General features: G+C 35.9%; 1 protein-coding gene and 2 pseudogenes across 1 annotated transcript; 2 read left to right on the forward strand and 1 right to left on the reverse strand.

The window, feature by feature from the left end:
* The first annotated feature begins 2,755 nt into the window (after positions 1-2,755).
* LOC110277655 (putative pentatricopeptide repeat-containing protein At5g08490) lies at positions 2,756-6,019 on the forward strand (annotated as a pseudogene).
* Positions 6,020-6,435: 416 nt separating this feature from the next.
* Positions 6,436-11,093, forward strand: LOC107473811 (pentatricopeptide repeat-containing protein At5g39680). The gene is made up of 2 exons (XM_021135156.2): positions 6,436-6,529; positions 8,588-11,093. Exon 2 carries the CDS (start codon positions 8,601-8,603, stop codon positions 10,704-10,706), a length of 2,106 nt encoding a protein of 701 aa, XP_020990815.1. The 5' UTR covers positions 6,436-6,529; positions 8,588-8,600; the 3' UTR covers positions 10,707-11,093.
* A 1,778-nt stretch (positions 11,094-12,871) lies between these two features.
* On the reverse strand, positions 12,872-13,477 carry LOC107473832 (probable calcium-binding protein CML46; annotated as a pseudogene).
* Between the last annotated feature and the right edge of the window lie 1,471 nt (positions 13,478-14,948).

Raw genomic sequence — 14,948 nt, forward strand, 5'->3', positions numbered from 1 at the left:
TAAACAAACATTGTTAAAAAAAACCGTTGAGTACACCATTATTATCATTATTATGAAAAGTAACAACAAATCACTAACAAATAATAATAATTTAGTACACTAACATAACAAACCAGCATATAAACAAATAATAATATACCAATCAATAATAATATATTAACAGTAATAAAAAAATTTAAATCGTAATGAGAAATAAATAATAATATAATATTACTAATAATAATATTAATAACTACAATAGTACTAATTATAACACAAATAAATAAAATTTGAATAAATATATATATTCATCGTTAAATATTAAAAAAAATTACTTTTTCATTAAAAATGATCCAAATACTTAATAATATATTTTTACAGTTTGATAAAATCACACACCATAATTTTTCTTTCTGCAGGTATGCTTCTTCTCTTACATTTTGTTTCTTCACTCTTAACCCTCTTCACTCTTATTTTCTCACTCTCCTTCAACTCTTTCTCAGCTTTAGTAACTTTGTTTTTTACTTGGTTCTCCTAGCTATTTAGATTTTAACTTTTAAAGACTCAGGTGAACACCCTACGTTTTGCGAGTAAACACCCAATCCGGTCCTCGTCCATTTTCACGAAGGACAAAGCGATCCCTGTCCATAAAAAAGGGACACTTCGACCCTTAACCTTTTTATTATGGGACAATACGGTCCCTCTGTTAAAAAATTTATTAAATAATAATAAAAATTAATTTTGTGGGGGTTTTATTTGTATTTTGTGGGAGTTTTAAACCTCCACAAACTATTAATAACTTTGTTTTTAAAAAATTCCTTCATCAATAGAAAAACCATTGATAAAAATGATGCCACAAAATAAAAGTAATTATAGTATAATAACTTTTAAAGGAAAAAAATAACATGGAATAATAAAAGAAGAAAACTTTAATGTTGATAATATTGGTATTGGTGATCATGACGGTAGAAGAGATAATGATGATGATAAAATATGGTTACACAATAAAAATAATAGAAGTAAGAGTGATAATAATAAGGATGAAAAAGATAATGGTAATAGTGGTAGTAAGTGGTTATATTGTTGAAAAGATTTTTGTGGGGTTTAAAACCCCCCACAAAATACAAATAAAACCCTCCACAAAACTAATTTTTATTATTATTTAATAAATTTTTTAACAGAGAGACCGTATTGTCCCAAAATAAAAAGGTCGAGGGTCGAAGTGTCTCTTTCTTTTGGACAAAGATCGCTTTATCCTTCGTAAAAATGGACAAAGACCGGATTGGTCTTTACTCACGTTTTGCAGCAACTACAAATTTTTTATTTCATTGCGTCACTAAACAACACATATCCACATTTGCGGACAACTCGCCATACATCTATATTCAAATTTATTTTATCCATAACCAAATTAATTTTTGTATAAATGCTATCCTACCGTCAATTTTATTATCCTAACGAAATTTGCACATACGGCTCCCTCCGTGCTCCACCTTGCAAATATAACAGGTATGGCAATGTTTATTCTGCTTTCCCAAGTCCCAACAGAAATAAAAATACACATTTTTCAATAAAACAGCCCAAGATGATGAAACTTATGATTAACAACGATGAAGCCCAAGCACTCATCCGTCATCAATCCATAAAACCATAATTTACAGTATGAAAGTTAAAAATAATCATTTCAAAAGTTGCAACACAACCAAAAAAAGCCAGTTAATACTTCCACAGAATCCATCACTCAGATCCCCTTTGACAAAATATTCAAAACACCAGCTGATTGTTTTCAATTTCAGAAAGTGGCACATCACTCACCACTAACATCCCATTTTTTTTTCTCACCGCAAAATCAACATAAAACAAAAATCTCAAACCCTTGAAAAACCCAGGAAAAAAAGGCGATCGGTAAATAAGTAAATAACGCAGCAGCCCCCGTGCAGAGAAGAAGAGAAACCAGGTTGCGAAGAGGAAGTTCAGATTCTTGGAGTCGAAGAGGGAGAAGGTGTGTTGGGGTTGCGGCGGATACGACGGAGGAGGAGTGGTGGCGGGGAATCTGGTTCTGCATTTTTTTTATTTCTCCTTTTTGCATTTTCTTTTTGGCGAGTTCTCCTTTTTTTTTTTGAATTCTCTAGTCCCAGCGAAGGATCCCCCTCCCCAACCCACTCTCTCACTCTGAAAGTCTGAAACGGGCTAAAGGGGAGAACGTGGCGCCTCAACCTTCTCCCTCTCACCGCACGGTCGCCGGCTCGTCTGCGTCCGCCAGCTCCTGCGCCTTCACTGTTGTCACGTCGTCTGTACCTCCGTCCGCATCTGTCGCCTCCGTTCGCGTCACGTCGACCCTGCGCCTTCACTGCGTCACCTCGCCGGTCTGTGCTTCGAGGTGGCTCGCTTCTCTCCCTGCGGTCAAGGCGTCAACCTTCCTGATGTGAGTTTTTTTTAATTTTTTTAATTATTCTCTGTTAATTTTTAATGATTTGGGTGATTGTTGCTGTTTATATCTTTTAATGTAGGTTTAAATGGTTAATGATTGATTTTTGTCTTTTTTTTTTCTCATGATTGTGGCTGTTTTTTTCATGATTGTTATTGTTTAGGTTTTATTTGTTTTATGTAGTTGCTGTTTTGTGGAATATGTTGATTATTGATTGATGCATTATTTAGATTTATACCTTGGTTGATTGAAATATGCAATGGTTGGATAAGCTGTGAATTGCTTTTTTTTGGATGATTGAAATCTGCTGATTGATTAATAGGTTATGTGATAGTGTGATACCATGTGGCCAAATTCTACAAGAAAGCCTGTGACATATTCGACTCTGAGTATAGTCTGTGAGTTATCTAACTATTAGTTGATTTTGTGCATGGGCTTCAATGTTTCCTTGATTATGTATAATTTGCTGGTGTTGATTGTGCAGATGTATATTTGGGACTTTTCAGGGCAAACAAACCAGTTATTCATCAATGAAAAAGTGACAAATGATTCTCTTTGTCAACTTGGAAAGGAGGTAGATGTTGATTTGTCTTTATCCTTTTTATGTTCCTTTTATGCAATTTTTTTGTTGATGAAATTTTAAGTTGGTGTTCCAAGAAGTTGATAGAAACCTGTTGTTAGTAGATAGTTGGATATTCAAGTGAAAAAAACTTGACAAGAGGGGAAACAATTTAAATTAAATTCAAGGAAAATTTAATGCAACTACAAGTAAGCACTCACCAGGACATTTCCAATGAGCACGCTAATTGTTTGGGAAAATGCCAAAGAAGATTAAATATCTTTTTGTTCATCAATTGTGGCATGAGAATGAGGAATTCGGAAGCCTTAAAGTTTTGAAATTTATGTAGCTTTCACTATTCATTGTGCTGTATTCACTTGGTGTTCTGATAATGTTGAAGCCTCGTAGTTTGTAGCTTCCTCTTTGAAGAAGGGCATGTTTCAGCACGATTTCAAGAAATGAGGCTCCATGATCAGGACCTTATGTGTTGATTCCAGGCACAAGGAAGCCTTGTCCCTTTTCCATCAATACATAAAGGGTTATGCAGATTTTAAACCCGATCACAGTGTTGTTGCTTCGATTCTCAAGTCTTGTTCTGCCCTATTGGCTCTCAAATTGGGCACAGCTCTACATGGCTATGTTGTTAAGCAGGGCCATGGTGCTTGCCAGGTTACTAACAAAGCGTTGCTTAACATGTATGCAAAATGTGGCAAGCTTGTTGAATGTAAGAAGATGTTTTATCAGCTCAGCCACCGTGATTCTGTCATTTGGAACATTGTTCTATCTGGGTTTTCAGGGTCCATGAAGTACAATTCAGTTCTGATGAGGATGTTTCAGACAATGCACCCAATGGGGAGGCTAAGCCCAATGCAGTTACTGTTGCCATTGTCCTTCCTGTTTGTGCTCGTTTAGGGGATGTCGACGCTGGAAGGAGTGTGCATGCTTACGTGATCAAGTCTGGTTTTGAGGCGGACACTCTTGCTGGGAATGCTCTTATGTCAATGTATGCAAAGTGTGGACTGGTATCTCATGATGCATATGCTGTTTTTGACAACATTGGTCACAAAGATGTTGTTTCGTGGAATGCAATGATTGCAGGTCTTGCTGAGAATCTCTTGTTTGAAGATGCATTTACATTGTTCAGTTCAATGGTGAAAGGGCCAACACAACCAAATTATGCCACTACAGCAAATATTCTGCCTGTTTGTGCGTTGCTTGGTGAGAACGTTGCATACCAGTATGGAAGGCAAATCCACTCTTATGTGCTGCAACGGGCTGAACTGTCGGCTGATGTTTCTGTGTCCAATGCTTTGATTAGCTTCTACATAAGAGTTGGTTGGATGATGGAAGCGGAATCTTTATTTTGGGCAATGGATGCAAGGGACTTGGTCTCTTGGAATGCTATTATTGCAGGATTCACATCAAATGGTCAATGGTTTAAAGCGTTGAATCTATTGAGTAATTTAGTATCTCGAGAGATGCTATTGCCTGATTCTGTGACTATTGTTAGCATACTTCCACTTTGTGCTCAATTCAGAAACTTGCAGGTAGGGAAACAGATCCATGCATATATCTTTAGACACCATTATCTTTTTGAAGATACTACTGTTGGGAATGCTTTAGTTAGTTTCTATGCAAAATGTGGCAATACAGAGAAAGCATATCATACTTTCAATATGATACCTAGGAAAGATTTGATTTCATGGAATTCTATTCTTGATGCCTTTGGAGAGAAGAGGCATCATTCAAGATTTCTCAGCTTGTTACATACAATGCTTAAACTTGGAATTAGACCTGACTCAGTTACAGTATTGGCTACCATCCATTTTTGTGCTTCTCTCTTGAGAGTAGAAAAGGTTAAAGAAATACACACCTATTCAATTAAGGCTGGATTTCTAGTTAGTGACACTGCTCCTGCAGTTGGAAATGCAATACTTGATGCATATGCTAAATGTGGTAACATGGACTATGCTAATAGAATGTTTCAGAATCTATCAGAGAAAAGGAATCTGGTCTCGTGCAATTCGATGATTTCAGGTTATGTGGGTTTAGGATCACATCGTGATGCAAATATGATTTTTAGTGGGATGTCTGAGACAGATCTTACCACCTGGAATCTTATGGTTTGAGTATATGCCGAAAATGATTGTCGGGATCAAGCTCTCATACTGTTCTACAAGTTACAAGCTCGAAGGATGAAGCCTGATGAGGTGACTATCATGAGCATCCTTCCGGTATGCACACAAATGGCATCGGCACACTTGCTAACACAATGTCACGGCTATGTCATTCGTTCTTGTCTTGAGGATCTTCACCTAAAAGGAGCCCTCTTAGATGCATATGCAAAATGTGGTATCATAGGCTGTGCGAGTAAGCTATTTCGCGCAAGTGCTACTAAGGACTTGGTTATGTTTACTGCTATGATTGGTGGGTATGCCATGCATGGTATGAGTGAAGAAGCACTTGGAATTTTTTCTGATATACTTAAAATGGGAATCAAGCCAGATCATGTTATCTTCACTTCTGTATTATGAGCTTGCAGTCATGCTGGCTGTGTAAACGAAGGTCTGAAGATATTTTATTCAATGGAGAAAATCCATGATATGCAGCCAAATGCAGAACAGTATGCTTGCGTGGTGGATCTCCTTGCTCGAGGTGGCCGAGTTAGGGAAGCATATTCTCTCGTCACCAAGATGCCAATTGAAGCTAATGCCAGTCTTTGGGGGTCATTGCTTGGTGCCTGCAAAATCCATCATGAAGTTGAATTGGGGCGCATTGTAGCCAGCCATCTGTTCAAAATCAAAGCTGATGACATTGGAAACTACATTGTTTTATCGAATTTGTATGCAGCAGATGCTAGATGGGATGGGGTCATGGAGGTTAGAAAGATGATGAAGAATAAAGATTTGAAAAAGCCAGAAGGATGCAGTTGGATTGAAGTTGAGAGGAAACATAACATATTTGTGGCTGGGGATTGTTCCCACCCACATAGAAGCATTATTTACAATACTCTATCTACATTGGATCAACAAATTAAAGATATATGTAATTAAGTACCATAAAACTGTCGGCACTCAAATAATCACATATTCACACCAAGAAAACGTAGTAGTATGATAAATATACAATTTACATAGAGCAAAGGTTCTTTCATCTTCTAGGCGACCTATATTCACTAGCAAGAGTGAAGGTAAATGCATCATGTTCTCCTTTTTGACCCATATTAATAATTTTTTGTCCGGGTTGCTTTCTGAATTTTATATATGTTGCAGTTCATGAGTCTTGCCTATTTAATTGGATATGAAACTGAAATCGAAAGAAGTCTTGTCAATAGATACATTTTATACTTCTGTTATCTTATTGTGATCAATTGTCATTCCATTAGTTGATAATCCAATACTTATTACACTACACTTGGCTAGACTCCTTATTTTCATTGTTTGATGATGATTTCTTTCCTTATGAGCAGTTCTAATCTCAGCTTGCTACCTTGGCCTAAGCCAGCAGTTTGGCCTTCATCAGTTCCTACAGATGCCTCAGCACAGGTGCTTGAGAAAGAAAAGGTAATTTGTAACCATTATTATCAACGTAACAGAAGATTGTATTACCCAGAGTATAAACTTAGCAAAATATTATTGATTGCTAATTACATCACTTACTGCTTTTTCTTTCCTAAGGTTAAGTATTTCAATAAAAAGTTAGATTTGAATTCATTAGCCATGAAAGATAAAATTATCCTATCCAAAAATGATATATAATTTTTTAGATCATAGTCATGAAAATTCAGGAGACTTATTCTTGTTATCCAAATTTGTAAAATGATTGATTTTTACTACTTAAGATCTTGAGGTTGGGACTTAAAATATTTTCCTTAAAAATGCATACATTTTACACTAGCCAAAGGTATTAATGCACCAAAAAACTAAATATGCTTATTTTTGTCATGTCAATATTTCAATTCTACATTTTTTCACGAATTCTGTTTATACTTGTTTGGAGGCTTCTTGTCATTTCTTATTCCCTTAGTAAAAGTTAAAAATTAGAGAAAGTACCTTCTATTGCCCTTAATAGAATTAGAACTTTACTCAAAAGTAGAACGAAAAGAATAATTTAGTCATAAAATATTTTCAAAACACCTTTAATTTGTTGAAGCTATCATTTATTTCCCTAGATTTTTATGTATGCAAGTTCTTTTTAAATGATATGATTTTGTCTTTACAAGTGATTCTTCAAACTATGTTTAAAGCCAAGCCTTTTGGTACCCGTGCCTCTTGAACCTATTGTGCTGGTGCAAGAGGCCAACAAACAAAGGGCTTTATAAACAGCTTAATGAAAATGAGTCCCTTCGGAATAAAGTACATTAAGCTGTTCATTTGGAAAATGAGTCCATTCGGAACAAAGAACAAAATCACTTGTAATTCTGAATGGACTCATTTTCATTAAGCTGTTCATTAAGCTCAAAGTCTTTTTCTTCCTAAATTCAGGGCTTGAATTGGGTATCTGGTCGTTTGTTTAATTCGTTTGAGCAACAGATAAAGTTTGATTTTTTTTAAAGTGGTTTACACATAATTTAGACTTCAAATATGGAATATTGTCTATTGAGTTTTGCAAATAAATTATAATGGATGAATATTGTCTTTGAAATTTTTCTTTTTGGTCAAATTAATCGGCAAGAAGTCAATTTGTGCTACTTTCAATGTTTATCAAGCTTGCATCAACCCAAGCCTAGATAAAATATTTCAGGACACCAAGGAATGCTAAAATTTCATTGGTTAGTAAATGGAATTGTGTTTCTCTTTTTATGGACTGTTTGAGTTTGTCTGATAAGATCTCTTTAGAATTTTAGTCCTACTTTTACAAGTGCAAAGAATTATTGCCAACAAGGAGCTGTAAGATTTCATATATATCCTGTTCTTGGGAAAATTGAATGGCATGTTGTAACGTTTCTCTTCTACTTTTAATGCTGCTGTATCTTGAGTGTTTTTACAGGAAAATGTATTATTATCTATTGTTCGATTGAATCCACATTTTGGTTTTAACTTTTAACTTTTTCTGGTTATTATGCTTTGGATAACTATCTTCTTTATGAGCATTTATCGAAAACTCTGTGGCCAAAAAGCTTTATTGAAATGTTTGTTTCTCTTTAATTATTAAGCTTCTAATTTAGGATCTAGGAACCTCAATTGAGATGGATAGAACATTTTTCAAAAGAATTGTTCTCGTGATTGCTTCTTACCAACCTATGTAACATTTTATTCACAAATCAATCCATGGGCAAAATAGTCTTTCTCATTTTGTATTCCAAACAAACTCATCTCTCTACTCTCTGCCTCCTTCCTCATTTCCATCGTCCTCCATGATCTAATTTATAATGCGATGGAACAATGAGTAAATATTGATTAATAAGGACAACTCAGTCCTTAAAGGTAAAATAACAACCCATTTTGTAACTTCAAAAAATTTCGGGTTGATTACTAATGACAAGTGTGTTTTACACTCTTTTGTATAGTTGGGAATCAATTTAGAATTTATTTTAGTCAGGGAATAAATATTTATTGGAAGAAATATTTACTCTCCTGTTTCGGTGTTGATTCTTTATTTTTTAAATATGGTGCATGCAGTTTAAGGTAAAAGATGCTGGCAGTGAAAAAACTGCCACCAAAGCAACAGTTTGTACCATCCCTTGAAGACATTGTCAAGTTGCTTAAACTCTCAGCTGATTCCAAATGTTTACCCTTTGGAAAATCCATACATGCACAGTTGCTAATTCGGAACCAAGCTTCACACCACACTCACATATTCCAAATCAATTCTTTGATCAACTTCTACGTCAAATGTGGCCACTTGGTCCTTGCCCGAAAACTGTTCAACGAAATGCCACTTAGAAATGTGGTCTCTTGGAGTGCTCTGATGGCGGGGTATCTCCATAGTGGGAACCATTTGGAACCCCTTGTGCTCTTCAAGAGCATGGTTTCAACGCAAGAAGCGTGCCCCAATGAGTTCGTTTTAACAACCATTGTATCTTGTTGTTCTAGTAGTGGAAGAGTCCATGAAGGTATGCAACTTCATGGGTATTTGGTGAAGTGTGGATTGGTGTCTCATAAATATGTGAGGAGTGCCCTTGTTCACATGTACTCAAGGTGCTCTCATGTGGACTCAGCATTGAAGGTTTTGGATATGGTCCCCAACCATGATGATGATGGTGATAGTGATGTCTTTTCTTATAATTCTGTGTTGAGTGCTCTTCTGGAATCCAGAGAGACGGAAGAGGTTGCTGGGGTTTTGGGGAGAATGGTGAATAGATGTGTGGTGTGGGATAATGTTACATATGTTAGTGTTATGGGCCTTTGTGCTCAAATCGGAGATTTGAAACTGGGTTCGCAAGTCCATGCTCGGTTGTTGAGGAGTTCGACGTTTGATGTCTATGTTAGTAGTGCATTGATCGACATGTATGGCAAATGTGGGGAAGCTTCAGAGGCAAGGAAAGTTTTCAATAGCTTGCAAGAGAGGAATGTGGTTGTGTGGACTGCTCTCATGGCTACTTACTTGCAGAATGGATATTTCGAGGAGACTCTGAATCTGTTTACCAGTATGGATAGAGAAGATACTCCACCCAATGAGTTCACTTTTGCAGTTTTAATTAATGCTTGTGCAGGTATAGCTGCACTGGGACATGGCGATCTATTACATGCCCAGGTTGAGAAGTTTGGTTTCAAGAATCATATCATTGTAAGAAATGCTTTGATCAATATGTATTCCAAGAGTGGCAGCATTGAGTCTTCATCTAATGTGTTCTCAGATATGATACATCGAGATATAATCAGTTGGAATGCTATGATTTGCGGGTACGCCCATCATGGACTTGGTAAACAAGCTTTGCTAGTGTTCCAAGATATGTTGTCTGTTGGAGTGTGTCCTACCTATGTAACCTTCATTGGAGTTCTTTCTGCTTGTGCTCATTTGTCTCTTGTACAAGAAGGGTTTTACTATTTGAATCATCTGATGAGGAAATTCCAGATTGAACCAGGATTGGAGCACTACACCTGTGTGGTTTTGCTTTTGAGCAGGTCTGGTTTGCTTGATGAAGCTGATAACTTTATGAAGACAACTCAGGTGAAGTGGGATGTTGTTGCTTGGCGAACTTTGATTAATGCATGCCATGTTCATCGAAATTATGATCTGGGAAAGCGAATCGCAGAATATGTCATAAAGATGGACCCTCATGATGTGGGGACTTACACGTTACTATCAAATATGTATGCCAAGTCAAGGAGGTGGGATGGAGTAGCAAAGATTCGGAAGATGATGAGAGATAGAAACATCAAGAAGGAACCTGGAGCAAGTTGGCTAGAGATAAGAAACGATATCCATGTCTTTCTTTCAGAAGGCGATAATCATCCGGAATCTGTTCAGATTTATGAGAAAGTTCACGAGTTGTTAGCAATGATCAAGCCACTTGGGTATGTGCCGGATGTTGCTGCTGTGCTGCATGATGTAGAGGATGAACAGAAGGAAGGTTGTCTTGGTTATCACAGTGAGAAGCTAGCTATAGCATATGGCCTCATGAAAATTCCTTCACCTGCACCAATTCGTATAATAAAGAACCTTCGGATGTGTGATGACTGTCACTCCGCTGTGAAACTGATATCGAAGGCCACAAATAGGCTGATAATTGTTAGAGATGCTAATCGTTTTCATCATTTTCAAGATGGGTTCTGCACCTGCATGGATCATTGGTAGAAACAGAGATAAATTTTGTGTATTCTGTAATCTAGCAATGTTTTATCTTGTTCAAGGTATTAGAGGATCTTTTTCTACCCCTTTTTTGTCAAGGTATTAAACAGCACATCTACCGGTTACAGAAAAATAGAATAGAATACCAAGATTTAAAGCAATTAAGTTCCAAAATATAGTTCCTCACTTCTGCACATTCATGTACAATATTTATCTAGGATTCTTACTGTATATGTTATTGATTAGATTCTCATCCGTGGCAAGAAAAATGAAAGAATTTCAGTTTCAGTGGCACTTTGGCATCATGAGTTTCCAAATCCTTGCTCTTCTATGTACTTAGTCTGTAAGAATTACCTTTTCTTCTGCTGAAAACATTTGCAGCTCTTTTATAGTCTCACAATCTTATTTGATCAGATAATGCAAACTTTTGACAGAAAAGAAATTTGATTGTTCATTTCCGAAACACTATTCCATGCTTCTTACTCATCTTGGACTTTTATGAACTAGTTATTCTTCACTTCTCCTATCTTTGTTTCCTTCTAGTATTTTAATTCATACAAAGTATTTAATCAGAGATGAAGCGTCAATGTAAACACAACTTTTCAAATTATTTTCATTATTTATGCTGAGAGACAAGAACTATCAAAGGGAAAAATATATTAAGCAAACTAATATATATTATATAAAATACTGAGGGTAATTCACATAAAGAAATGAGACCCAAACCAATATTAGATGGATGCCCCAAAATTAAATACCTTGCATGTATTTCTGAATTTAGAGTCTATTTTACGTAAATCGAAGTTCTTAAGCTCGATTTAGAGTCATTCCATGTAAATGGAATAAAATAAAGTGGATTTATCCTAGTACCTAGTAAATTAAATAGAATAGATTCGATTTACTATGATGTAGTCGAATGAAGTAGCTTCGATTTACTAGGTGGGGAGATGCAACCCATAGTACTCGGAGTTGTCCAAGGCAAATCGAATGAACAAGTTTTGATTTAGTGGTTTTGATATCCCTAGTAAATTGAATTACATTAATTTACATTAATTAGCTAGCAAGTAAAATTTATATTTTTGCCATTAATTAGCTAACAATATTTAAAAGTGTGGACTTAAAATGTATTATTGGATTATTAGACTAAAAGAATTGGGTTGATATATAAAAATATCGATTAAAAAAAGGAAAAGTCTAGGGGCCAGCAATTTTATCAAATTCTGGCCAGCATGTAACCATCAAAGAAGAGTAAGCCATTGGATGAAATCTCACATTAATCTCACACCATTAAAAGCCTCATTGATGGCTATTTGATGGCTATAAATCCCAAAAGTTGCTATGGATGAAATCTCACATTAATCTCACACCATTAAAAGCCTCATTGATGGCTATTTGATGGCTATAAATCCCAAAAGTTGCTGGTCCCCTAGCATTCCTCTTAAAAAAATAAAGAATTAGATTGTAAAATTATTTTTTAATTCCCTAATTTTGGAGATTGAATTTAGAGTTTAAATTAAAATTCAGAATTTAAATTAGAAATCAAAATTTAAAGTTTATTATTTAAACTTTATAATAACAATATAATTAAAGAATTTATTGATATTTACTAAAACTTCCTAATTTTTTAATTGAACTCAAAAAATAAAAAATAAAAATATAACATTAATATCCAAAACTGCGAATATTATACTTGCTACAACGAGTATGAAGAAGGGTGTCGAATGACTTCACCAATCGAATTATAGAGGATGTTAGGAGTATAAATCGAATCTATTATATCTAAATTACCATTGTAAATTGAATCCATTAAATTTGATTTACCAGGGGCATTAAAACCGCTAAATCGAAGAAGCTTGTTCATTTAATTTACTTTGGACAATATGGAGTACTATGGGTTGCATCACCCCCCTACCCCCAAGTAAATCAAAGCTACTTGATTGGATTTACTTCACAAATCAAATCTATTCTATTCGATATACTATGCACTAGGATAAATCGACTTTATTTTATTCGATTTACATGACCCTAAATTGAGCTTAATAACTTCGAATAGAGTAAACTCTAAATGTGGACATAGAGTAAGGTATTTGGTTTTAGGACATCCATGCAATATTGGTTTGCATTTCATTTCTTTACGTGAATTACCAAATACTTAAACAAGAACAAATAAATCAGCAAAAGCAGTTTTCCATTATTTTTACAAATTCATTGAAATCTATTCTTCCATCTTGATTCACATCATACTTTCTAATCATCTTTTAACAGTTCTCATGTTCTCTTGCTTCCTTCCATCCCAAGATTCTGAGAACTCTCTGCAACTTGCTTGCATCGATAAAGCCGTCTTTGTTCTCATCAAAGACATCGAAAGCTTCCTTCAGCTCCTCAAGGCTTGGGCTCCTGTTCCTCAAACATGTCAGAAAGTTTCTTGGAACCAAACTGTTCTTGAAGTTCCTCACTTTCCGAGCTGCAAGAAAGTCTCTTTTCGCCATCACCATTTTCACATGATCCCTCTCAAGTTTCCCAAAATCTATGAAGCCACTTGGCTCATTGTGACAAATCTCAGGTTCAGAACTCAACTTCTCATCGAAACATGCATTTGAGTTACGATAATGAATTTGAGGCAAAAGAAAAAACCAGAGAGCTGAGAAAAACTCATTGTTTATGTTGTAAATTGTACAAAATAGGAAAACGTATTTGAAACCGAAAAATGGAGTTGAGTTGCCATCACTCTGTGATCTCTTCTCCTCAATAAAGCAGTGAAGCTGACCAACAACCATGGTTTCAAATATCCTTACAAAATGAATGAAGTTAGCTCAAACTATTAGTTTGCTATCTAGTTAGCCTAAGAAGATGTGAAATCTATGGTTTGAGGGAAGGATGAAGGGTTGGTTATATATAACATGGTTCTAAAAACTGGACCAAATTGGCCGGTCGAACCAGTCCGACTGGGAATAAGGAGCTTCTTGTCGCGGTAAATTTTAGAAAGTTAAATTTAATAATGTTTGTATAGTTTTTTGGAGTATTTGAAAATGCTTTAGATGGTTTCGGAACGTTCTTAGAAGGTCTTGGAATACTCTAGAAGGTTCTAGAAGACTCAGGAAGGTCATAGAGTATTCTAGAAGAGTGTAGATGTATATAGAACTATGAAGAGTAGTATGGAATAATCTAGAAGTATTTAGAAAGTTGAGGTATGACGGATATTTGTAATGAAGGTTCTAGATGATTAATCTAGATCGTTGATTAGATTTAATCCTAACCATCCATTGAAGAAGTGGATGGCTATAAATAGGGGTGATAGTTAGAGTTTGTGTGTGTGAGTCATGTGTAAGTCATTTGTAACAAACACTTGAGTAATAAAGTGTTCTCTCCACCAAAACTTCCTTTCTCTCGTGTTCTTTTGTGTTCTTAACTTTCTTGCTAAATATTGAGGATTAGGCTGACTTGGTCTTAGCTCAAGAGGTTGAGTAAGTCCGAGTGACGGCACGGTAGCGTTGGAGTGTGTCCAAGGCCATGACAATTTGGGATACTATTCCTTCTCAATGGGAAAACAAAAAGGTGCGCTCTTCAAGTGAGCCTAGAGGTAAGAACTCTATCTTCTTAGAAGAGAGAGTTTCTACGTTGGAGAATGTTCTATCCTCTATGGATGAGCGCTTCCAAAGGATAGAATATGACAATGAGACCCTCGAGGCTCACGTGTTGAGAGAACTAGATACTTTCAAAGAAAGTATGCTCCAAATCGAAGAGAAGCTTGAGAATTTCTTGAAACTATTTGAGGAAATTTGAGTTTGGTTTGAAAAGGCAAAATTTCGACCAACCATTATAAGGGAGACGACAAAAATTGATCTCCCCAAGCCAAAGGAGTTCAAGGGCGTGAGGAATGCTTGAGAGGTGGAGAACTTCCTATGACAAATGGAGAGGTACTTCGAAGGTCAAGGGGTGGTCGAAGAAGTAATAAAGATACGCACTGCAGCTCTCTACCTTTCTGATAATCCTATTTTATGGTGGCGGAAAAAGTGCATAGATATGAAAAAGGGTACTTGCAAGAACCATGTGAGTACTGTTAAACCGGTCAAAAACCTGTCCGGTCGGACCAAATCGGGACCCGTCTGATTTACATGAAAGAATGCCATTTTATGTTTTGTTTAAAAAGTAAAGCAATCCTTCCTTGTTCTCCCAACGACCAAGCCAGCCAGCCCCTTTCTCCTTTTCTTTCCTTCAGAATTCAGAAGCTTGCACTGCCCTCAACCA

The sequence above is a fragment of the Arachis duranensis genome, chromosome 2, assembly GCF_000817695.3.
Source record: "Arachis duranensis cultivar V14167 chromosome 2, aradu.V14167.gnm2.J7QH, whole genome shotgun sequence".
Lineage (NCBI taxonomy): Eukaryota > Viridiplantae > Streptophyta > Magnoliopsida > Fabales > Fabaceae > Arachis > Arachis duranensis.